The 25,772-nt window shown below is 45.9% G+C and overlaps 1 protein-coding gene across 1 annotated transcript in view; it reads left to right on the forward strand.

Moving 5' to 3' along the window:
* The window catches only part of CACNA2D4 (calcium voltage-gated channel auxiliary subunit alpha2delta 4), a gene marked incomplete at both ends in the record, with an annotated part of 131,005 nt that overhangs the window by 41,060 nt on the left and 64,173 nt on the right, over positions 1-25,772 (forward strand). The window contains 10 exons of the mRNA XM_080352552.1: positions 212-298; positions 3,793-3,864; positions 7,992-8,053; positions 8,738-8,805; positions 8,944-8,989; positions 10,432-10,529; positions 13,181-13,274; positions 14,476-14,571; positions 16,574-16,701; positions 19,837-19,917. Of these exons, the coding sequence (XP_080208678.1) occupies positions 212-298; positions 3,793-3,864; positions 7,992-8,053; positions 8,738-8,805; positions 8,944-8,989; positions 10,432-10,529; positions 13,181-13,274; positions 14,476-14,571; positions 16,574-16,701; positions 19,837-19,917 (832 nt within the window). The remainder of the gene's footprint in view (positions 1-211; positions 299-3,792; positions 3,865-7,991; positions 8,054-8,737; positions 8,806-8,943; positions 8,990-10,431; positions 10,530-13,180; positions 13,275-14,475; positions 14,572-16,573; positions 16,702-19,836; positions 19,918-25,772) is intronic.

Here is a 25,772-nt window from a genome sequence, read left to right on the forward strand (position 1 = left end):
CTTGCCCACTCGAAGTCTCCCAGCCCCACACTCTCTCCATAAAGAAATACATGGCATGGGACCAAGAAGGTACTTGCATTCAAACACTGCCTTCCTAGTCAGAGAAAAAAACACCCCTATTTTTCAAATTACATATCAATCCTTAAAGGGCTGGTTTAGGAAGTTATCTAGCTGCTTACTTCTTTGTTTGTTTGTTTTTAATAAATATTAGTACAAAGAAGGAAAGAAACTGAAGCCTAAGCCAAACTACAACAGTGTAGACCTCTCAGAAGTGGAATGGGAAGACCAGGATGAAATAGTGAGTATCAGAAAGTGAATTTAGCCTTTTTGTAGCTGCTCCTTTTTATTACTTTGTGTGCCTGTACAGAAGGGGTGGGAGAGCAGCAGGCAGGATGCACTCCTGTTCATTTCTGTGCTGAACTGGTCCTGACTAAGAGAGGCTGGTGGTCTACAAGAGGACAAGGATGATGCTCCCCTTCAAAGTGTCTGTTATCTTTCCCAGTATGAGTTTTCCTTCTCATGGAACGGGGAGGAAAAGCACTGGTAGGAGGAAGGAAGCACTTTGGAGGGTGTTGCGGGGAGCCAGTCTGTGTGTACATGGCCCAAATGCTGCCATAACACAAAGCCAAGACAGCTTAGGAGTGTGACAGTGTCCCATGATGTTACCTGTACATGTAGTATGAGAGATATCGCTGAAGTCACTCAACTAATGAAATCTGCAACAAGGAAAAAAGAGCATTCAAAAAGAGACTGAAGCTTGCAGTCAGTATTAATAATAGACAAAGAGGATAAGATAAAGAACTTGGGAAAAACACTTGGGAAAAACAAATATCCAGAAACCGCTTTATTGCACGGGTGTGGAGCTTCTGAAAACAATAGCTGACCAGAGAGAAAATATTAGAAAATACCTTTTCTACTGTCTTTTGAGCAAAATTATTAAAATGTGATAAACAAGAAACAGCATGCACCTCAACAGCTGCACATTGCCGTGTTGCACAACTAGGAACCCACATATAATGAGAAGTTAGAGAGGTTCCTCTGTGGCTGGCTTTCTTTTACTCGGAAGAATTAGGAGAGAAGAGATGCTTAAGTTACTAGGTTAAGACCTGAATTTGGAGTAAGATAGAATTAGCTGTGGGACACATGCTTCTGGATTACAAGGGAGACTGCTGAGATGAATGGATCTGAGGCTATAGATATCCACTTTAACAGGTAGGGCAAATGTACTACCCAGCAAGAGGATCAAGTAGCTGCTGTCGTTAGTGCAGGACAAGTACAAAGGGCCACACGAAAGGAATTTGGGAAGTGGAAGAGCGACAAATTGAGAAAGGAAACACAACAGGACGGGGTGTGTAATGTGGAAAGCAAGACAAAAACAAGAGGCTTCACATGCAGTGGAATGACCAAGATACAGGTTGCCAATGGCTTTGTGAGGGTTTGCTGGTGTCTTCTAGGATCTCTGCTACTGTTGTAGTTTTCTCTCTCACTGGAACCACTTTTAGAGCTGCTTCTCTTCACCTAGTCTGCTATTCTACTGGAAAAAAAAAAAAAAAATCCAGGAAATGAGAGGATTTTTATTTGCTGTTATATTTATTCAGCTAGCAGGTTCCCATCTGACCAAATAATGTTGATACCTGAATGCAAATAAGATGCAAAATGTGAGGTGTCTGTCTGTAAAACTATCCAATGGGGAAAAAAGCCAAAAAGAGGCATGAAAAACAGAGCTACCTTGTGTTCCTGTACTGCATCTTCCAGAAGAAAGAAAGGTTGCAGTCCCTGAGGGTACAGAGACACTCAGTGACGTGACCAATATCTGCAGTGTGACTTCAGCAAGTCTAGAGACTCCCAAGATACACCCACTGCAGCAATCTGCCAACATTTCAACACTCAGATTTGCAGCTATGGTATTAGATCAATGACAGACTGAACATCAGTTGCAGTATAATCTCAGCAACACTGATAAGCAGCAAATTCAGACTGGAAAAATATGCCCAAGTGCTAATGATGTGTAATACAGCCAGCTGCTAAAAAGAAATCGAGAGAAGGGAAGATGACACTGTCTGGAAAAATACCAACAATACTAACTACAGCTGGGCAGCAAGGAAGTTTGGACTTGCCTGGAAAGCAACACAGGGATATTCCCAGTGTGAGGGGAAAAGGAAGGCTTGATGGATTCTCCCCATCAGTTTAAGAGCTGTCACCCAAACACATCTTCTTCAGCCTTGACAGAATCACTGAAGAAGAAATTAGCCTGCAAGGATGTCAAACTTGAGTATGAAAACGCCTAGATGTTGTGAGATCCCTCAGAAAAAACTGTGTACCTGCAGTGGTTTGAAACTACACAAGGAAACACGGAAAAAGAGTCAGCAGCGCTCACTGCCAGTGACAGGGACAGCACAGACTTCTTGCCCTGGAGCCAGAGAGTTTGCTGTTTGGGGCATTGGGAACGAGTACTTCAGCAGGCACCGGACAAACCCCGCTCTCCAGGCTCCGCTGCCTCAAAAGAACTGAGCATGATGGTGGCTCCCACACACCAGGGCTGTAATTGACTTCTCAGCACCAGAAAAGCTATTGAGGAAGAAGCAGCAAGCCTGGATCATGGCACCAACCTACAGCCACTGCCACCTGGGGGCTGGGCACAGGACAAGTAGTGTGTCTGCAGACTAGCTGGAGCTAAGGAGTTTTTCCAAAGAGATCTCAGATATCCACTAATTACCTTCTCTACTGTCTTATTGGGGCAACAAGAGGTGCCTGACATTCAAGAAGAAAATATGGATGAAATAACACTATCTGAACTAGACCCAGAACCGATAGAAAATGTTGCAGGCTGTCAAAATAGAATAGAGAATATGCCGTGGCTCTGGCAGGAGGTCAAATGCTCCTAGCCAGAAAGGAGTAATAGTAGCAGTCAGTGTTTTGATTTCCAGGACGTGGGCCTCGGGAAACACAAGCTTTATATTCTAGGTCTGTAAATAACCCACATCAAACAGCCATAATAAACAGAATTGTGGCCTTGTAAAGCAAATGCGGTTGAGATTGGCCAGCACCTGAATGGAGGCCTGTCTCTGGAAGTAAGGAAGCAATTTGTGTGAATGAATAAGCTACTTCCCACCTTTTTTTTTCTATGCAGGCTGAAGCAATAGGTTGATATACTCTGACAGGCTGGACATAAAGCCTCTGCACTTGTGGAAAAATTCCCTGTCTCTTTCTTGGAAGGGACTGGGAGTCACTGTGAAAATTACATTTTGCCTTTGGAACCTGAGTTGAATAAAGTGGTCTTCTCACCGTATACTCTTGCCAGTCTTGCTTTGCTGTGTTAAACAGCTGGTTTGCTGTACCTCAGAAGTGGTGCTGAATACAGCCTATAATTTATAAATCAGTTTAAAAAATGTTTAAGATCTTTGGAATCAGTCTGGGGGAGTTAGTGTGTTTCTCAGGTGTCTCCTCTTCCAGGCTCTCAAAGCACCATGTTAATGACTTTCTGTCTGCCAAAAGGTGAAGTCTGAAACTTGGACTGGCAATTTCATAGTTTCCAGATCCTTTCCTTTCACTAAAGAGACATATCAACAAGCTTTCAACATAAGTCATTATTTTTCTGTCACTTATCAGCCTGACTGAACAAGCATCCTGACCACTGAGAACAGGTTTTCAGTTTAAAAAAAAAAAGCAAGAAAGAGAGGGGGGAACCTGCAATCACTCTTTTCTGCCAGCCCCTGTACATTAAGGACAAGTGGCTCTATTAGTTCCTGGAACGCTTGGAGACACTAATACTAATCTTCTTAACCTCTGCAGCTGAGAACTGCCATGATCAATGGGGAAACAGGCTACCTCTCTATGGATGTGAAGGTCCCTGTGGATAAAGGGGTAAGAAATTATCCTTCTGTTCAGGTCACAGGAGGGAGAGGATGGGAAATGAATGCTGTAGAGCCACAAAGGATGTGGTTTTGATGCTCAGCATTTCTGAGTGTGAGGATTTTATTGTTTCACCACATACAAAACACATGTGCTAAAGACATTAAATAGAGCATCTTCAGAAGTGCCCTTTATACCTACTGACATTCTGCTCTTACAAAGCTATTGGAAAGGCCTCACAGCTCCCTACATTGTCCAGGCCAAGCCAAAACCCATGTTGTTCACTGTTTATAGGGCTGTGAAATGAAACTGAGATCTTCAAGAGTTTATGATGAGCTGACCTAGACAGAAAGCGGTTTGAAGACTATTTTGCAACTCTCCTTCCCTACCCAAAAGCACTCACAAAAACTGTCCCTCACTGTCAGAATATTATTTCCTTTATCCAAATCCAGGATTAAATTTCTATGTAAATATTTACAGATTTCTTATGAAAAGTTCTAATGAAATGGAGACTTTAGAACATTCTCTACCAGCTCTAATGTAGGGTAATACATCTTCCCTTGGAATCAGTGCAAAATTGTCATGTACATTTATGTTCACTGGTACTTTTTCATTCAGGTTTATTCAACTCTCGTAAAGGTTTTGGCTTTCATCATTTCCTGTTAGGAAGTATTCCAGAGTCCTGCAAGTTACACTGCCCAGAAGTCTTCCATATTTCAGGAAAATTTTCCATCTTCCATAGAAAGCATTTTTTTCAGTAACCAGGCTGGATGAACTGCTCCCATGCTAAGTCACAGTCAGCACCAATTTCAACAAACCAACTACTCACAACCACTGCTGAAATGATGCCATTTCCTCATGAAGACACCCCTCCATCTCCTCTGAATGGTTGTACTGCAAGATGTTGTAACCAAGTTCTCTTTATTCCTGATGTTTGTAACTACCTGTCAATGGCTTTGCCCTTCCTCTCCCGGGCATTGCCAACATCTGCGTTTGAAATATTGGCACATTTTTCAGTCCAAGCAGGTCAGTAACTATTTGTCTTTCCTTTGTCTCCTGTATCATTTCTGGTACAGAAGTACCAAAGCTTCAGTGAATTATCTGAGTACTGTTTCCCTGTTGCTCTGTCAAGAGCATCTGTTCTCTGCAGCAGGTATTTCTGAACAGGGAGCCCCAAATCTCCTTCCCACTGTCCCTTCAACTTTCTCTCCATCCCACAACTGCACTGGAATGGCTTTCTTGGTTTCCATGTTTCTTAGTTACTTTTACCAGTTGCCATTTTCCTACGTTAATCCCATTACTTCTTTTGTCCAGTCTTTCTAATTTTTAGGGCTGTAGGGACTTTTTCTCTGTAAGCATAGAAATGCTGTTTTATTTTGTCTTTACTGATCACTGTACATCAGGGTTCCTAAGATAGAGTCTGTCTGTTCCTCTCACTAGATCTTTTTCTTTACATGCCCTGTTGTTTATAGTTTCTTTAGTTTACAGTACTGCAGCTGATTCTCACTCCACATCTTATTTAAGCCCATTTTAACTGACTCTTTAGAATAAAATTTCCTGAGAAGCTGTTTTAAGTGTTTTATATAAATCCAGATATATTGCATGCCCTTTATTCCCTTCATCCATTATCTTTGTCATTCTGTCAGAAGAGCAATCAGGATTTTCCAGCAAGATCTACTCTTTGTAAGTCTAGATTGCTTATTTCTGTAGCTTAACCTCTTTCTCTGTCTCTGTGCACGCTCAATAACATTTATTCTGAGTCATCCAGAGATACTCTTTAGTTCTGTATTTTAGAGACACCTTTATGCTCTCTTACCCAGGGAAAAAAAAAGATAACAAAAAGTAGCCTTGGTAAAAGATATCACCTGTGTTATTCTGCAACTCTGCAAGCATTGTGAAGGATAACAGGAGACTGAAGCTGAGAATGTGACAGTTTCACTATTATCAGAATACCCACAGAGCGGGGACCAGAAGTGGAACTTAGCAAATCCCACTTGTACTCTGCTAAATGATGAAGCAGAGCAGTGGTTAAAACAAAGGAAGTGCTGACAGAGCATTGAAACAAAGAGAATGAGGCAGTCAGGTGGCAGAGACAAGGGCTGAGTGAAGGGGACAGCAATTATTCTGTCAGCCACAAACGTTAATTCCCCAGGTTGATCTCAGGAGGGTATTGAGAGTGGAGTGAGATAGAAAGGGAAAAATAAGGACCAAAGACAAGGGGCAGTTGTTAGAGATATCTGATGGCAGAAATGCCTTTGGTTGCAGTCAAGGTACAAATGGGTTGTGGTCGTGAAAGCAAAAGAGCAAGGATGTGAGTAGGAGCTTTGGCAAACCACTAATAATGGCACTAGCCAGGTGTGACAGCCTAGTGCAGCCACAATACCAAAACTGGAAATACACATGTTCTCAGGCCACAGATGCTGGTAGTCACCCATCCTACCCTGCACCAAAGGTGCCCATGGTCTTGTCTTCTCCCTTGCTCTGTGGCACAGTCCTGCCTGATCTTCCCCAGCCCTGCTTGGCTCCAGAGTGCCTCTGCTTCTCTCCCTTCCCATGGATGAGTGGTGACACCTCCAGCTGTCTTCAGGAGGGCTGGCCACCCAACACCTCCCTCTGTCCAGAAGGAGATTTGGTCTCCCTCCCACTAGCCATCAATGCTGAGTGGCTGCATGTGCAGAAGAGGGACAGGTCAGGGGAGCAAAGAAGCAGCAGAACAAGTCCTGCTGAAGGAAAGGGTCTCAGAGCAGTGGCACTAATTTCTACCGCATCCTCTCCCTCAGGGGCAGGCCTACAACCCCTGGTTTCCTTCTTCCCCGTGCCTCAACCTCTCCACCATTAGATCAGACTGGCAAGGAGAGAGAGGCTTAATACCTCTTGTACCTTTCCCACAGCCACTGAAACATCACCAATGCCATGCTCCTTGGGGGGTATCACAGCACTTTGGGAACATCTTGTCCCAGCAAAAGACCCTGTTGACCAATAGTACATGATCGCCATGCATGGAGAGAGATGGAAGGGAAGAGTTGAGCCGCCTGCCATCTCCTCACTAATAACCCCCCATTTGTGCTGTGTGCACAAATTCGGGGCACACTGTGGAGCTGGCGCAGGTTCACCCTTTGTGCCTCACTCCACTTCCACTGCCGCACAGCTCCAGCAGTTTACAGCAGGCATGGCTTTCCCTGGGGAACACTGAGTTTTCTGTGTTCACTCCCTGTCTCCCACACACATCCTCTCACCTCGTTTTCAGACTAAAGCTGGGATTTTAAACATATTAGGGTTCATATACTGGCATAAAGGTTGGATAGAAATTTTCCAAAAACTTTTCTCCTTTGGAAAAGCGTTCCACTGAAATCAACACTTTCCTACAGGAAAAGCCCAGTCTGGCAAAGAGTTGAAGTTCTGAAGCAGCTTTCAATAATCTGAAATGTCTTCAGTGGAAATGTTAGTCTGAAAAAAATGTTTTCATGTGAATCAAAACAGCTTGGATTTGAATCAGCACTTTTTTCAGCTTGAAAACTTTTTTTTTTTTCACTGATGTTTTTTAACAAAATTGGAATATGTCACTGTTTTGTCTCAGTTTGGCATGAAAGCAAATGTCAGGAATCTCAGCATTTCTCACAGGAGTGGGGAGATTTGGCCCCAGCTGCCCACCCATGCAGTGGGTAGGTTTGCCATCCTGCCACTCCTCCGATTCCCACCTCTCCTTCCTACCTGCCCCACTGAACCCCATTCTCCTGCTTGGGATGATGATGATGTGCAAAGCCATCAGGGTTGCTCTGTATAGCAAAAGACCAGCAGGGCCCCAGCATGTTGGCTCAAAGGGTGTGAGAGTGGGACAGCGGCTTCCCCCCACCCCTCCCCACAGCCTGTGCAGGAGCCCTAGAGCAAAGAAAGGCTTAACTGAAGCCCTAGATGGAAAGACAGAGTGGCTGCCTGGATCCTGAAAGTCATAGGCTGCTGAATATGCTGAACACTGCACATTCATCCCTGCCTCCAGCCAGCCCTAGCAGGGTGTGAAGTGCTGGTAATGATCCATTGCTTTTGCTTAGCCTTGGGGATGTATATCCTGGGTCCCCATCATCGCTATGCTTTGGTCTGTCAGATGTTTTCTCACCTTCCTGTTCATGTTCTTATTCCAGAAACGAGTTCTCTTCCTCACCAATGATTATTTCTTCACGGACATCAGTGGCACACCCTTCAGGTGAGCAAAGACTCACGCGACACCAATGCAGTGTATCAGGAGTCTGCCATCAGGGACAGCAAATCGGTCCCTTTTCTTCATAAACTGGCTATGACTCAAGAGTATAGCAGTACGAATAACTGCTTTCTTTGTTTCTTTGAACATTAAAATACTGTTTGGGGTCAACTCAAAAGGAATATTATTATTTACCTGAAGTTCCAAGTCCAAAATCTCTACCTTAGGTGAAGCATGTTGTTTCATTTCACAGAAATGAGACATCTTCAATTTGGGGTTCTACTGAATATGTTTTATGTTCTGGTGTATGGCTCTAAACAAAACCTTATTATAAACTGAAAATTATAAAACATCACCTGAGAAAGCAAGCAAAATTTTTGGTGTGTTTTTCTGTAGCTGAAGTGGTTTGAAATTGGCACAGATTTGAGAAATGTTATTTTTGACTTGAACCTACAACATTGCCCAAAAATATTGTCACCAAAAATGCCTCATAGCTCTACAGACAGGTTCCTTAGCCTCTTGTGCTAAAATCAGATCTCACTTAATCCTCTTTTGATGATGTTCTTTTCTTTAATAGCTGTGGAGGGAGTTAATGTCTTTAAGGGTCGTAATTGCAAGGAACTCAGCGTCATGTTTAGGGATTACACCTCTCCTTGCTGACGAGCCCTCTGTTTTCCCTCCTTCCTGCAGCCTGGGTGTTGTGCTGTCCAGGGGACACGGGGAGTACATTCTGCTGGGGAACACTTCAGTGGAAGAAGGTAAGTTAACATGAAACAGCCACACTGTCCTGAGGGACTTGGAATCTACTCTGCATTTTGCTGCTTCACTTCATCATCACAGCCTGTATCTGCCTGTCTGCTACCTATCTGAATACTCTGCGTATTATCTGGTTGCAGGTTTGCATGACTTGCTCCAGCCAGACTTGTCCTTAGCGAATGAATGGTAAGTGGAGGAAATCCTGTCTATGACACAGGACTTTGTCATGAGATTTTGGCAAAGTTCCCAGCAATTCGGCTTGACTTCACCACCTTCTGTGGCCTAGAGAAAAAAAAATGTTGTTCAGGGTCTGTACTTGCAAAGACCTGATTGTTTCCAGGCATCTCAGTTCCAGCTCTTCCTTCGGAAGATCTCACATAGGCCTGGCACAACCTTCTGCTAGGAAACATCTCCTGAGAGTTATCCTCAGTCTTCTGTGCTCAAACTCATTTTGTTCCTCCTCACGTTGCTCAGAATTGTGCTACAAAACCTACAGTATGTCAGACCTGTCAGGAAATTTCATTTCAAGCTTAGTGAGAGATTGAAATGCTTTTTTAAATCCTAGCTTATTTTTGGTTGGCATTCTCCAAACTGAGACTAGACCTAATTTCTAAGGAACATGGAGGTGATTTATAACCTCTGTTCCAATAGCAAACATAATTTATGGTTTTGCTTGGTTTAGATATGAAAGAGGGTGAAGCATGGCACTTTCCATTTATTGCTGTGTGGTTTGGGATTTTTCATGAACCCAACATTCAGTTACACTCAGGCACATGAACCCAGCCTGTATCAATGCCAAAATAACTATATTCAAGAAGCCCCGCAGCCCTTCACACCTCTCATTACACTGTCAAGTTTCACAGGCAGCGCATTTGAGACACAAGCAGTGACTTCTCCTTCTTCCACTCCTAACTTGGGGTGTCAGCTTACCACACTTTACATATTCATTTCTCTTAGACATCTCTCATCAATCATTCCTTTCAGCTCCTTTATGAGTTGTAATTCTCTCTTATAACACTTTCCTCCCCGTTGTCCTGACAATGAAGCGGTCAAACGTGGAAGCAGGATTTAAAGACTGGTTTCCTTTATAAGGCATTTGTAATACATTCTCCCACTTATCCCCAAACTGAGTCCTGAGGCTCCCGCAGCTGTATCCCTTTGGCTTTTGTTGCCACCATGTCATACTACAAGCTCATTCCTCATTTTATTTATCTGCTCTCAATCCAATTTTACTCACATTCCACGTGACCGTATGCTTTTCAGGTCTCTCCATCACATTGTTATTATTTATACAGACACAGGTACATATCTTAAACAACATGTAATACAAATGACTGCTGGAAGGGTTTGGGACTGCTACATTGTGTTGTGAGCTTATGTTGGAGAACACAACAGCAGCCCCACTAAGCGCAGCAGTCAGACTAATTGGTGTTTGGTTTATTGGTAGGGTCTGACTTATAGCCAGATTGTTAGATTTTGAGTGGGTACAGCATGCACCAGCAGCAAAATCTTTGCAGCCCAAGCTTTCTCAATGAATTTTTGTTTGCAGTTATTATTTTCCAGAAGCCATTTGCTTGATTGTGTTTTTTTTTCTTGCCCCTGTGGGCTTCTTCTCCCCTTCCCACCAGGATTTACTGCATCACTGACATTGATCCAGACCATCGGAAGCTCAGCCAGCTGGAAGCTGTGATCCGTTTCCTCACCGGAGAGGAGCCTGACCTGGAATGTGAGTCCCAGGCACCAAAAGGGCCTTGCTGGAGTTTTCCTGTACCCATCACGGGGGAGAGAAGACTGTGACAAATTGGTTGGTGTCAGACTGAGCTCCTGTGGCACCCGCTCGCACAGGCAGGACTAAACTCAAGCCCAGATTAATTCACATGTGGAAATGAGCTGAGGTTTTGCTTTCTTGTCGCCATCAGAGGATTTTTTTTTTTTTTGCATTTCAAAGCTGTCACATAACTCAGCCTTATTGAAGGTCTCAGCACAGGAAATACTGAAAGGTGAAAGGCTTGAGAGGAGGTTGGTGGGGGCTGCACATCACATTTAAGACAGACTGACCTGCTGGGATAGAGGAAGTGATGGCAGAAGGAGTCAGGAAAGCTGCTGTGACTACTCTGCTCCACAGGGCCATAGCCAACATCCTCTGAGGGCTGCATGGTACCATCCAGTCAGATGGGTTCTTCAGAACAAGGATTGTTAGTTCTGTTTTCCAAACACAACGGGTAACTGGTCTGGGGGAAAAACTGGTATAGAATTACTCTCTTTCCTGCTCCTCCCCCTGCTCATGCCTTTCACCGGGTCCCATTCTCCAGGCCATGTGCAGCCAAGCGAGCAGCTGATATAGCACCACTACAGAGTGGGATCTCTGTCAGGGAACAGAGGTGGGCAGCTCTGCATGGGAACTCCCTATAGCAATTTAGCTTTGAGATGTCCTTCAGCCCCTTCACTCTCTATGGCATCAGACCCCTGAGACGCGGAATGACCTTACAACCCTTGAAGGTATAAGGAAGGTATGCATTTATTTACGACGCCGGACACACGGGGAATCATTTCACCTAATGCTTGTGTAAAACTACAGTAGCTGTGAACTTGGTTAAATGCAGTAAAGTGTTACATATTCATGAAAGTTTTAGGAACGCCTATACATATTCGTAACCTGTCCCCGAGAAGGCGGTTCTTATTACAAGTTCCGGGAGATCATTTCCACAGTCTCCACCTCTGGCTCCTCCTGGTTGCAGCTGCGCAGTGATCATGAACCCGGGTCCTCTTTCTCTGTACATGGTCACCTTTGGTCCAGTGTGATGAGTTGGTTAGGTCTCAGACTGCTGAGTTGGTTAAAACTGGCATATCTCCTGTCCTGTGCCCAAGTTTCTGTAATCTAGTTCACCCAAGGATGCATCAAGGATGCACCCAAGGATTATTATCCTTGCAAGGCGTCAGTGAAGTCCTGTTTTTCGTACAATAAGTTACACAGAGTTAAGCAAGGCTAGGCAATAGTGATGTGGGTTAAAGGGTCAGCTCTCTAAATGTCTTTAGTGATGTGGGGTAGGGTTAGTTCTTTAAGTGTCAAGTGTTAGTTTTTTAAGTGTTAATTAGTTAATTGTCAATTCCCTGTATCACCCCTTAGTTGTGCCAAGTACAAGCTTTTGCATGTAATGCTCCAGCCGAGAGGCACAAACCTTTGGCATGAAGAGGGAAATCTCTTAAAACTAAACCCAAATGAAATCCAATAATTGTTTCTCTCTTGCATAGTGTGAGCAGACCTCTCCTGGCTGTCTTTGGAGGAGGTTGAAAAGAGAAGATGTATGAGTTGAAGAGGCCAGGGAGGAGGAGGAGGAAAGTTCCAGGAGAGCTGACTATGAGAAACATGCAGATTTGGAAGTGCTGCGGAGGAAAAATAAATAGGATTTGGGATACATCCTAGACACATGGGGCCTGGGGAGGGAAAGATCTGCTGCTGAGCTCTGGTTTTGAGGTCTGAATGACAGCAAGGATGGAGAAATGGATTCTGACAAAGAAAAGAGAAAGAAAGTTGGGAGAACTTGGGAGAAAACATTAGGGGAGACCTGGGACCTCAGCCCATTAAGTGGAGGCAGAAACACTGAAATGGGGCAGGTAGGTGTCTCCATCTCGAACAGCACTGAAAGGAGTGTATCTGCAATACAGTAGCCATAACACTCTCACAGCATGAAATTAATGCAGGCAGGGCAATACAGAAATGAAGCAGGTCAAATAAAAGGGATCTTAGAACATGCTATTTAGTACATGGCATATTTGAACCTTCCTAACACCTCTCGTCCCAGTCCAGGCTGGACTAGACTGGTAGGATAGACTGGCTTGAGGATCTGAGGGGAGCCAGGACAGGACAGTGTTTTGTGAGATTTACAGGAAGAACAGAGAGAGGGGTAACAGAGAAGCCAATGAACACAAGGACATAGTAGAAGCCATGAAGAAGTCACCAGGGACTTTGAAGAAGCTTCTTGAGTGGAATGGAGTGTCTGCTGCCCTTCTACAGGGCATCTAGAAGAAAGGTCAAAGCAGGGATTTGAGGCAATGGTTGTGGACAACCTGTTCAATTAAGAAGGTCAGAGCGAAGGCCTGATGAATAATTTCATTTGAAGCCAACACTTTCAAACCCAAATCCCTTCCCCTGAATTTGCAGGGGTACCAGTACCAGTCTTAGCAGTAACATCTGTTCTTGTGCTCTCTGCCATCAAGCGTGGCAGGTCCTATGCTCAGCCCTGAAAGGGGAGGCCTCTTTTTGTGCTGTGTTGCTTCACTGCCCTGGGTCAGCCAGATGTTCCATAATAAGGAACTCCGTAAAACATTTAGGGAAGGACATGTCTTTCTCTCCTGATTCTTGTTCTCTCTTCTTAGGTGATGAGGAGTTGGTCCAGGAAGTGTTGTTTGATGCAGTGGTCACTGCACCCATGGAGGCCTACTGGACAACACTAGCTCTCAATATGTCCATGTAAGTGTATGAGAAACAAATAGGAGTAAAACACCACTGAAGATGCATTTCCAGATGCTATGGGCTTATGCAGTGCCTGAAACAGTCACAGATGCTTGCACAGCATATAAGAGACTTCAGAAATAGTTCAAAAAGCTGACAGAAGTAGCTCAATAACTTTAGAAATAACTCAAAAAGTGTATCTTGGGAGTGGACTCCAGTAAGTTGGGCCTTCTCAGAGGAGCCTTTAGTTCGGCGAATTTGTCTGAATATCACCGGAGGACAGCAGTGATCCAGGTGTGTCACTGCAAGGGGTGTTCAGCACGAGTTCTTTGCAGCACCTAACTCAGATGCACTGCATGAGTTTGGTGTCTCAGGGCACCCTTACCAGCAGCAAAGAAAAGGGAGTTTCATCTTGTCTCTGTTGGTGATACCTTCACATTGAGCCTCAGGAAGGGAGTGGACAGGCTGGCTTCAGTAAACAACTTCCTACTTTCTTATTACCAGTGAGGCACCTATTACTCGTAGTATCTAGTATCATGTCACAATACCTACTTTCAGCAGACAACATGCTACTTAGATGTGTGGCCACAGGGTTCCTGCCCTCATTTTGGTTACCAGCACCCCTGCCACTAACAGAGCGTGAGCCAGCAGCAATCGTGCTAGGACACTCAACTATCAGCACATCTTTAAACAGCTACACCAACACCCGCACTCTTGCTTTAAGGCCACCACACTGCAGCCAGCTCTCCACTATGGGGCTGTCACATGTGTGCCCTTGATGCCTCCAGCAACAGGATTCCAAATCAATCTACTGCTTCAGAGTCAGTCTGCTACTCTGCCCATCCTGCACATGTCTGAGACAGCCCTTCTCTCTCTGCTGTCCCTCTCCCTCACTTGAGCTCCATGCAGGCAGCCTGGAGCAGGGCTAGCAGGAGGAGAAGAGCTTATGGCCTAGCTACAAGAGAGCCAAATGAGCAAACCTTAAAGATGTGAATCTAGATACAAGTCTAAGCCTGACAATTGTTAGCCAGTAACAATCTGTTGCTGTTAGCAGGTAGGAGCCAGTGTTTCTCCTGGTGTAAATGGGTTATACTGCAAATGAAATTGGGATCAAACCTCCAGTTGTGGCTACTAGTTTGGAAGGTCCTCACCCTGGGGCAGGGAGGTGGCTACTGCTCTGAGAACCATTTGCTTCTGCTTGCGTGTTTCTGTTCCACAGGGAGACTGAGGCAGGTGTCGAGGTGGCATTTCTGGGCACTCGGGCTGGACTTATGAGGAGTGCCCTATATGTTGGATCTGAGAAAATTTCCAACAGGTAAGTCCCCAAACTGCATTAAGGGGTTTCTCTCAATAACTCTGAAGAGAAAGCAGGAAATCACCACCAGCCTTAGAAATGTATTTGTTAAAACAGAAACAGAAAGCAAGGGAGCAACGTGATAGTATTAGTGCCGATTTGCAGAGCCAGGGTAAGGGTCCTTTGTCTTGCTCTTGTCCTTTTGAGTTTTTCTTAAAACACTGTCCCAAAGTGCATTCATTTCAGTGAAAACCTCCAATCATTCTCTTACTTCTGTCAGCTAACAATGTCCACAGTTACCATATATCCCCAGGACCATTTTGCAGTGCAGAGGCTCTGCTCTCCAGTGCCCCAGTGACATTCTCAGCTTGGCTAGGTTTGATATTTCTGTCTCAACTCCTTTTCCAGATTTGTTCTGTTCTACCTCTTACATAGACCACATCGCAGTAGTATCCCAGTGCCTTCCAGTGAGGCATTAAGTGATGTGACTGACATCTGTCATATATGATTCATCCTCTTGTCCTCTCCCTCAAGGCAAATGTGTGTGTTCAGTGGAGGGTTTTGACATGGAAAGGGTATAGTTTGCATTTCTGTTGCTTTTTGAATATGCAGGCTGGTGCATGCTGCTGTAAGAAAGGACAGGTCACAGAGGCACACCAGCAGATGGAACAGAAGGGGACAGTGTTGGTGGTGGTCCTTAGCTTCTTGGCAGCTGTCTCTGAGCTCCCCAAACACGAGTCATACATTCAAGCCAGAGAGCTCCGCTGTGCCTGAAAGGTGACACGTTTTCGAGGCAATTTGGATTAAAGTCAGAGTAGTCAGGTTCAGGCAACAAGGAAGAAAATAATGTATGCTGCAGGAAGCCAATATGATGATTCCCTCTCCCCCACTGCTCATCAGGAGCATTGTTCAGTGCTTTTAAGCAGCCAAAGTCACCACATTGCAGTGACAGACCCCTTGCGTGTCACACAAGAGGCGCTTCTGGAACCCCCTGAAAGGAAGGAATGGTACAAATGAGTAATTGTCATTACGTCAAAGTATACAGCAAAATAGCCTGAAAGCAAAGTGGATTTGCCAAGCAAGACAGCAGGGACCCCCAGGGAAGCCAGTGACCTGGTTTTCACGAGGTGTCCCCTGAGCACCCACTGCCTTCCCCTGGGGCCTCATCCTCCTGCCCTCGGGAGCACCTGTTTCCTCAAGTACTTTAGTCCCTGCATCTCCAGTTCTCTATTTAGCCACAACAGCATCATCTTCGTTTTGGGGTTTTTGTTTGTTTGTTTGGGTTTTGTTGTTCGGTTTTGTTTTCTTTTGTAGGAGACTATCTAATCCCCTTTTCTCACCTGCTTCCCATTCTCCCACGGCCACTAACAGCCTTCGACTGGCCACACGCCAGCTTGGCTTCCCTCGCCCACCCGCTCGCACCCACCGTGCCCGGCCCTGCCCCTTGCCCCTCACGGCGCAACCTGCCCGGCCTCCGGCGGACCTGGCGGACATCTTCCCTCCCGCCCTCCCCAGGCACAACTTCCCCGCTGGAAGCCGCGACGGGCACCGCCCGGCCGCCTGCGGGACCCTCGCCCGCCCTTGGGGCCGGCGGCGGCGGCGCCGAGGGCCTCGGCCGGGGCAACAGCGGCACCTGGCGGGCAGAGGAGCGGCCGCGCCGGCCCCGGGGCGGCGGGGAGCGGGGCGGGGGCGCCGCCGGGAAGTGGCGGCGGGGGAGCGGGTGGGGCCCGTCCTGACCCGCCCGGCTGGCGGTGGGACCGCTGGGCCCGGGCGGTGGCCGTGTTTCGGCGACGAAGGAGGCTTCACACCCCCCCCCCCCCCCCCCCCCCCCGCCCAAAGTTCCCGGGGCGAGGGGTGCACCACGAAGACCCTTTCGCGTCTGGGTCACCCTTGGGTCCCCGGGCTCCCTCCGTGGCAGGAGAAGCCCCAGGTGATGAGATGCGGGTGATGTGCCCAGCCCTGGGGAGGGCTGCTGCTCCTCTGCACCCCGTACGAAAGGCTGCCCTGGGTTTTGTCGTGGCAGGAAATTCCTGACGCGGAAGGACAAGGAAAGCATCTTCACCATGGACCACTTCCCTCTGTGGTACCGCCGAGCGGCCGAGCATCCCCCTGGGAGCTTCATCTACAGCATTGTTTCAGAAGATGACTCAGGTAACCCCAGCCTGAACACCACAGCAGAGAAAACTGTTCATATCTTGTGTCCCCTGACATGCCAATCCCTTTATTGCCACCTCCTATTGAAGTGCTGGGACCTGGCTTCTTGGAATTGTCTTTGCACAGGGGTCATGGCCAAGATATGGGAACTGGACACAGTGGAAAGACAAAGCTACAAGCTGTGGAGAAGGCAGTCAGGGCTGTGTAACATCAGGTCATAGAAGAGATAGTGGACACATGGAAACAACGGGCCTTGGTAGACTGAAGGATTTAGGGATGCGGGGCATGGGGCAGCAAAAGGTACTTCCAGGCCTGGAGGACATCATGGACTGTGGGAAGAGGTAGGTAAAGGTATTACAGAAGGATTAGACACGCAGGTGTGACCAGGCCTGGGAGGGAATATTGTCAGGCATACTGGATGACAGCAACAGGCAGTGTAAGATTTTAGAGGATATCGTTTTTTTCCATCACCACTTTCCATGATAGGAAAGGATGGGTTTGTTATGGAGGCAATGGAGGAAAAGAGGGGGAGGCTTTTCCGTAGCTTCCTCTTGGTGAGGGAGTCTCATCGGTGCCCTGTGCCCTTCCCGTCATACTACTAGAATATGGCATCTCTTGCCCAGCTAAGGAGCTCAAACACAAGAGGAAAGCAAGGAGTGAGTGATTTTTCAGTGTCTCTTGCTTAGGGTGTTGCTTCCTGTGAGTTTTAGGGCCAACCAGGGCCTCCTCAAAGGCTGGAAGAAAGCAGAAGAGCCTAGAAAGAAACAATCAAAACAAAATACACATGTGAGACTCCTGCATAGAAGGCAGAAATCCCCTCTGCGCTCCTCCCTGGCCCTTAACACTCCATCTCAGTCACGGAGCTCAGCGCTTTAGCTGTTAAAGCTTTTTGTGGCACAGTGGTGGGAGGCTGGTGGGTGGGAAAGCAAGTAGCAAAGAGGAGAAAACCAGACTGGAAGGCAAGAGATGAACCAGGAATGCGATGGAAAGAGAAAATACTTGAGATCTTCTACAAAAGCCTTTCTCTGCCCAGTATCCTTACATCTCACCTAAAAGGCAAATGTGGAGAGAAGCAGAGGCATGGCAGGACGCACATTTTAGTTCCCTGCATGCCATGGCATTTACTCTTAGGAATAGAGTATAAGTTAGAAAACCAGTCAGTGACACCCTGTGAGGCTTCCTAAGGCAGCCATTACCCTGGCCCCAGTAGTCACTGCTGGGTTAACATTGGGATTGTGGCTTGATGTGACTTTTTTAGAAGTCACAGGTAGTTCTGCAAGGATAAAGACAAAAGACAAGCAGCTGCCACTTTTTTTGATTACATGGCTATTGGTCAGAAGCTTCAACCAAGTCCAGGACCCCATTCACCTGAAAACCCTACAGGCACACTGTAAGAAGTAGTGCATGGGCCTGGAAACGTTATGTGCTCTGAGCTGTCGGGGAGACTGTGTCTTTAGAGGTGAGCAGCTAGGCTTAGGGAGACTGTGATCCATGAGATCACACAAGATGCCTGTGAAGAGACAAGAAATAATACTCGGTGCTTCTGAGACACAGTCTTTCACTGTCAGAGTAAAGTCCAGGCCTTTCCTTGAGATGCGGTGAAGCAGGGGTGCACCACCTTTTGGCCAGAATGGGCCACGCAGTTTCTAGAGAAATTCCTGATAGTTTGATGCCAAAGTCCCCCTTTCGTACTTTTTGTGTTACTCAGTACATGCCTACCCTATGATGAGGGATTTTCATGGCACATGCACTTCCCATTACATAAAAGGGAAGAGCCCATAGACCTCCCAGTTGGGGAGGAAAACAGCAGGAATGGCTGTAGTTCCTTAGAATAATTTATCCAGATCACCTTCCAGAATCCAAAAGAAAAAGCTCTGCAAGTCAAGTAGAACTGTTCTTGCAGCCCAGATATCTCATGTGTTTAGTATTTTTTGTTTTGTTTTCTGGAAGTGCTAAATGTATTTTGTTTCTTTGTCCCATCCTAGGAAGAAAAAGATATTTGGGGTTCACCATAAAGGCAGAGTCGGGCTCAAGGCACGTGAGCTTAAGTTGGCTGGGTATTTGTTTCACAAGGGCTTTACTATTTCTGATATCCTTGCTTCAGTCAAAAAGAAAAAAAAATGAGACACTCTAGGCTAGACTGTGGTAGACACCAAATTGTGCTCTGGACACAGTGGGTACCATCTAGAATGATGAAGGCAGAAATGGAAAGCAGTAACAAATGCTGGAGCTCTTGGGAAGGAAAGAATCCCTGACCCATCTGTCGGAGCAGGAGATTTTTGTACAGCATGCAAGGAGAGAATCATCTGTAGGCTCAATCGATCATGCTGACCTTCAAACTGTCCCCTGGCAGTTCCAAAAGAGGTGCCCCAGCTGAAGCTAATCTAATCACTTTAAAAAATACAGAAATGGAATCTGTCACATGGGCAATTGCAGGCTGAAACAACTGCGCTAACAAAGAGAGGGGAGGTGGGGTTCAGTTGCTTAAACCTATCCAGCCGTGCTATTTTAAATGCCCTCTGGGAGCCAAGAGATCTGCACGGGGCTGGCAGATGTGACACAGGACCTACAGGATGCTTAAAGCAGCAACTAAAGGATAAGCAGGAGACCCTGGGGCATAACAGAGTTTATAGGCAGCTGAATCTATCCCAGAAAACGTTGTTTCTAAAATGGGCGTACCCTGGAAGTACCTGGAAGTGCTGTCTCTCCAGTTTGTAGCGCTGACCTGGCTTGGTTAACAGAGCTAGAGGTTGACTTGGCCTTTGCTCTGCAAGAGTCAGTGTCAGAAATACCTGTCTGGTTTTTCTGTCTGATGAGTTTAGCTGGTGCACGAAGCAGAGCAGCCTTCTGGCCTAAGAAAAGTTCTACATGCCCCAAACTGAGGAGGCCAGTCCTTTATAAGTCACACTGAGGATACTGCTTTTATCGTGGAGGATTATTTAGGAAAAAAAAAAAATCTACTTATTAGCCCCTTAGGTTGCTTATGTGTCTTGAAAGATGCTGTCCTCCAAACCTGCAGATTTTTCAGGGTTGAGGCATGGATGTGAAAGTATATGAGCAAGCTGCCCGCACTTCATTTTACTCCTCTCTGGCAGTAAGCTAACCAAGCCTGCTGCATTTGTTTCTTAACAGAGGGAGGTGGCCTGCCAAAAGTGGTGACAGTGAGCACGGCTGTGGCGGTGTCTGTGGATGGGAAGATGGGTATTGCTGCAGGTAGGACATGTTCGTTTCTCTTTTTATCTTGAATGAAATGGTTGCATCTTGTATTGAGAGTGGGAGCTGAGAGCTGTTAGCTTGTCATTCAAGGGAAGTGACGGGAGTCACAATAGCTTGTGATGTTGAAAACTAGACTAAACAGAGAATATTAGAATAGGCACTGAATGGCTGATATGCTTTTGAAAAGGAAACTAGCTGTTTCAATGGAAGCTTCACATCTTCAATGCTGGTGAATTTGTGAATTGAGTCTGTTTCCCTGGAGCATGAGTAGGTTGAGAAGTCCATGCAGGTTTTGAGCCTTTTGCAAGAGACGCTTTTGGTTTTGGAAGAACAGCATATTCCTGCATCTCCATCGTTATCTCTGCTGAAAAATAATTTTTGCTGCTGAAATGGGCTTGTTGCTGGATTTCCAACTCAGATGTATAGAGTGCCGAACTTGTCCTTGTATCTGAGCTTTGAACCCACTCTAGCAGACCTTCACTAGACTCTGCATTTACTTATGGAAAATTCATAGAACACAATATTTCCAATAGAACCCCAAATCTTGTAAAGCTTTACCATTTTCTGCAACAATTGCTTCAGCCTTTGCAGAAGCACAGTAAACTCAGAAGTGAAACAGAGCAGCCATCTAATGAAACAGAGCAATGTTAATAACGTTGGCATCATATCCAACTTAAACTCTCTTTGTGGGAGTATTTGGGTGAGAGAGGATGTAGCTCAGTGGAAGCACTGACTGGAAGCACTGACTAAGGGAAAAGGTTGCTGGAACAGGTAATGGAGTAATTATCGCTAGAAACATGCAGCAATGTAAAGCTTCCTGTGAAAGAAAGGTTAGTGGTAACGGAGTCCCATATAGTAAAAGGAAAGACTGAGTAGAACAGATACTGAACTACAACTTTGAGTTTCCAGTTATATGGTAATGTCTTTTAATTTCTAACAGTAAAGTCGGTTAAACTTTCCTTCTGTACTGAGTAGCATAATGGTAGATGTCTAGTTCTCTAAAGAAAAACTGTGCCATGTTTATCTCATCATGAGATTGTGCCAATTGTTATAGGAATACCCAGTAGAGAGAAGGCCATATAGCAGATAGCTTCATATCAGAGAATCAAACATTGCTTTTGCCTAGGCTGGGTAGGACACAATGAACAGTCTTCAATCTACTAGTCAGTAAAATTATGGCAGTTTCACTTCATCTGATGAAGCATTCCTTCATTTCCAGGCTTTCAGTAACTCCCAGTTGACAGTGGTACTCTGTACGTCTCACCTGAGTATTGAGAAAGTTTTGAAGCTGAGGGATGAAGCTATGTTGTGAAATAGCCTTTTTCACTAATATACCACCATTTCAAACCCAAACAAAGCCAGAAAATGATTACATAATCTATCCAGAGACCCTTGTGAAATAGAGATGGTTTCAATAAAGTTCACGTTAAGCAGGTGCTTGGGTCATAGAAACTGCTCCCAAAACTGATACTAGCTGACACTCTTATGAATACACCCAGCAGAGGATGGAATAGCACTGAAACTGTACAAAGGGTCTTTTTGCAGCACTAGATAATTTTCCTAAGCAAGAATTTGGGAGGAGGAAAATCTTCTTTTTTTAAGATTGTTTTTCATGGTTCTTTTCATTCTGTTTCCTGACCTGTGAGTTAGAGCAGAGGCACACAGTTTGTCTTGCACTCAGCATAAATACAAGGAGGGAAACTTTTGGGTGGAAGAGCTAGGGCAAGAACAAGTGGAAGGAGGATCTACCCCTGACAGAGCCATTCTCTTCTGTCAGCAGCACTTTTCACAACCCCTGTGGAGATTTCCACCCCCTCAGTTATGCTGAATGCTGAATCAACTGTCTGTGTGGACATGCTGTGAAGGGACAGGGTCCCCTGCAGAGGGAAGAGGAGGGTGAAGAAACCAGCAGAGAACAGGGAAAGTAATCATGTTAAAACAATAACAATAAGGTAAAATTTCTGTCATTTGTGGAAATGATACAGAACAAACCAGTTTCCTCTCTGGTAACCACAGAAGTCGAGACACAGAAATGAATTCGCAGTCACTTTTGTTCCTTAAAGATACCACGGTCCCTGTCACTAGAAGGCACGCTAGGTGATCTGACCACAGGTGTCTCCTGCATACTTCCACACATAGTACATTCAACTGGGTGTTATTCATACCACATTTCTTATGCATTGAGGAAAACTAACGATATTTCATCCCAAGTATGTGCTGCAGGACAGCACTGAGAGAAATAATTTCTTCCAAAAGATCCAAAGTCCTTCAGGCCCCCAGCTGTAGCGCCTATTGACTTCAGTGGGAGTACAAGGGTTTGCTGATGTGTGTTCCATCTGCTGGCTTGGACATAGGTTTATAACATGTTTTGTGGAGTTCAGGGAGCAAAAAGGTATTATATCTATATCACCATCTGCTTTGTTTCCACTAGTGACTGGTTCATCATTGGAATCTTCCATAGTAAAAGTAGTGGTTAAAAACAAAAAAATAATTGTAGTCACCCTACCTATTGCACTACTGTTTGATCTTAAGGACGGCAGCTTCAAAAGTAAGGATGTAGATCTCTTTTCATCCTTCCTCACACTAATATAACCACCCTGAGTGGCTGGGACCTGATTCTAGGGAACTTCACCCCACAGCAGAGGCTGCAGCACGAATGATGCTGGGCAGTACTGCAACATCATCCTGGGTACAGGAGGGAGGTAAAGGAGGGGGAGCGAGCGGAGACACAGCAAGAGGCAGTCAGAGCAGAATGGAATGCAGATTGTTGTTGTTATTGTTATTCTGATGGCGTCAGCCCTTAGTGGGCTTGATAACATATTCATTTAGAATTAGGATACTACCAGTAGTCAGTTTGGTACCTAGTACTGCTTCCCAGAAAGCCAAATATCTGGATAGGTTTGTAATTTCTGGGTAAATGCTGCTACAGTTCTGTAAAAAAAGAACAACAAAGGCTTTTTAGTGCCCCTGTAAAAGTGCAAGTGGTATGAACTGGCCTGTCATTCTGCCAGTGATTGTTACTGTCATTTGTTTGACTTGATGGTGCTGGGAGGGATTTGTAAGCGCTCTGAAATGTTCACTATGCATGCAGCGAAAAATTAAGCTCTAGGATTTACAGCCATGCCTGTGGAGTGGGAGCACCCCCAGTGCCCCCATGGGGAGGACACCAGTGACAGGGAGCGTTGGGCTCCTTGTCTTCTGGCAGCTGAATGGCAGTCCCCAGCCAATGTGGAGAAAGGCAAACTGGTAAAATCAAATGTCCAGAAGATGACACAGACCTGTATGCTGTCAGGGCATGAGGAAGCAGTCAGCTGGGATTAGAGAGCAGCCAGGATGGAGGGCTGAGAGCAGGGATGGAGCCGGGGGAGTACAAGGGCCTCCTTCCTCCGATTTCGGTCTGGCTTTGCTCTGTAGGGAATCCCAGAACAAGTCTGGGGGGAGGCCAAGATGTACCTCTCGCCATTGGAGATGCTGCTCCACAGATGGACATAGGAGGAGGTCACCAAATTGAGGAGGGAAAAACAGCGTCCTCTGCCCTACTCTCTCCCATTTTCACCCATCCCACTCCTTCCCCTGTGGGCCAAGCCCCTGATCTAGGGCATGAGGGAGACAAACAAAGGGTTCGAAGTGCCTACATGTCTCTCAGAGGATGTATCGAAGCCAAGGGCAGGGTCCACTTGTGTGAGTGTCACAGAGGCACACCAGAACCAAACCAGACAGATGATAAACTCAAAACAAACTTTATTCTAACCAAAACTGCTTAGCAGAAAAACAGCTAGAAATGAGGTTTATCCGAGATCATTCAATACTCCAATAACATTAAGCAACCCACAGGCTCAGCTGGGTTCTTATTACTACACATGAACACACAGGAATTCAAAATGTACACTCATTCCATGAGGACTCTCAAGGGCAGCCTACAATACACAGTCACTCACTAGTCAGGCGAGGGTTCTCAGGGGTAACCCACAAGGTACAATTACTCACCCATCAGGCAAGGGCGCTCAAGGATAATCCAGAATATGTGATCACTCACCAAGAAGACAAGGGCACTCAGTCCTTGAGGAGTTTCCTTGGGGGGCATCCCAAGCCAAGGGGAGAGTCCCTGACTGCAAACCCACTGCTCCCAGGAGGACCAACTCAAATGATATCTCCAGCAGGGCTCCATTTATAGCCTAGGTCGAATCTGGTTTGTGGTTGTATATGATTAACAGTTTAGAAACTTCTCTTAAGTGAAGCATTTCATTGACTAAGGGCCCTGTCTGTTGACCAAGGGGTCCTGCCTTTCTTGTTCCCTCAGCCAAGGGGGTATATGTGACCAGAGTCACCAAACCCAGCTGTGTACATGATGATTAACATCATACCCAAGCGCATACATGACTGGAGTCACCATGCAGGGTCCATCAGTCAAGAAGTTTCTGATGTATGAAAAAAAAGCGGGGTGAATGCACCTGCTCCAGCAAGCTGATTTGGTGTGGTCTCTCAGGTGCGAAACCACACAGGCAAACCTGCCCCTGGTTTGGCTATACCTGTTTCTTTGAATTAATAATATCTACCTGCTATATTGTATTTTGGAGCTTCAAAGCACTATGCAAACATTAAGTAATGCCTGGATGATTAATTATAATTAATTAGAAGGCAGCTATTCTCCTGAGATGTCAGTCCAGTACCTTTCACGTACACTAACTTTGTTGGAAATGAAAAATAAGGAATTGTGATGACACTCTCCTCAAGCCAAGTCCTGCCCCAGATAGCACTGTCATCTGCTCCCTCCCATGAGTCAGTAGCCTGGGGCTTTCTAGTCCTCACGGGGTGCACAGCAGAAATCACATGTAGCTGCTGACAGAAGCTTTTAGTGATTTAAAGCCCCAGTGAAGCTGTTGGAATCTGTGCAGGAGTTTAGCTGTCACTTTGGGCTGTGTGTGACGTCTCTTTCATTGCCTCACTTTCTCGTTGTTCGACTCACATGGCTGTCAGCTGCCTGCCAGTCCCAACAGGGGCAGGTGGCGGTTTCTTTCCATTAGGTTCCTTGCCATGGTTGTTGTGTCTCAGGGATGGGAGAGAGCCAATACCAGCAAACCATGGGGCAGGCACAGGCTCCGTGGTACCTGATTGAAAAAGAAAAAACAACCCACGACAACAAATGGAAACAAATGGGCACTTGAGAGATGCAGGTTTATTTTATACAATGCATCTCTCCTCTGTTTATATTGAAAGTTACCAGTAGCTCTTATCTGCAGTGATGGGACCACAGTGAAATCGTTATCCCATGATACCAACAGTAAATGCAGCTAGAACAGAAAGGAGGGATAGAATCATTTCAGTCACAAGGGACCCTCAGCATCATCAAGTCCAACCATAGCCTAACTCTAGCACTAAACCATGTCCCTAAGAACCTCATCTAAATGCCTTTTAAACACCTCCAGGGATGGTGACTCCACCACTTCCCTAGGCAATCTGTCCCAACACCTGACAACCCTTTCCGTGAAGAATTTTTTCCTAATATCCAATCTGAACCTCCCCTGGCACAACTTGAGGCCATTACCTCATGTCCTATCACTTGCTGCTTGGGAGAAGAGACCAACCCGCTCCATGCTACAACCTCCTTTCAGGTAGTTGCAGACAGCGATAAGGTCTCCCCTCAGCCTCCTTTTCTCCAGGCTAAACAGCCCCAGTTCCCTCAGCCGCTCCTCATCAGACTTGTGCTCCAGGCCTCTCACCAGCTTTGTCGCCCTTTTCTGAGCTCTCTCTAGCACCTCAATGTCTTTCTTGTAGTGAGGGGCCCAAAACTGAACACAGAATTCAAGGTGGGGCCTCACCAGTGCCGAGTACAGTGGCACAATCTCTTCTCT

Source organism: Nesoenas mayeri (assembly GCF_963082525.1).
Source record: "Nesoenas mayeri genome assembly, chromosome: 1".
NCBI classification, from domain to species: domain Eukaryota; kingdom Metazoa; phylum Chordata; class Aves; order Columbiformes; family Columbidae; genus Nesoenas; species Nesoenas mayeri.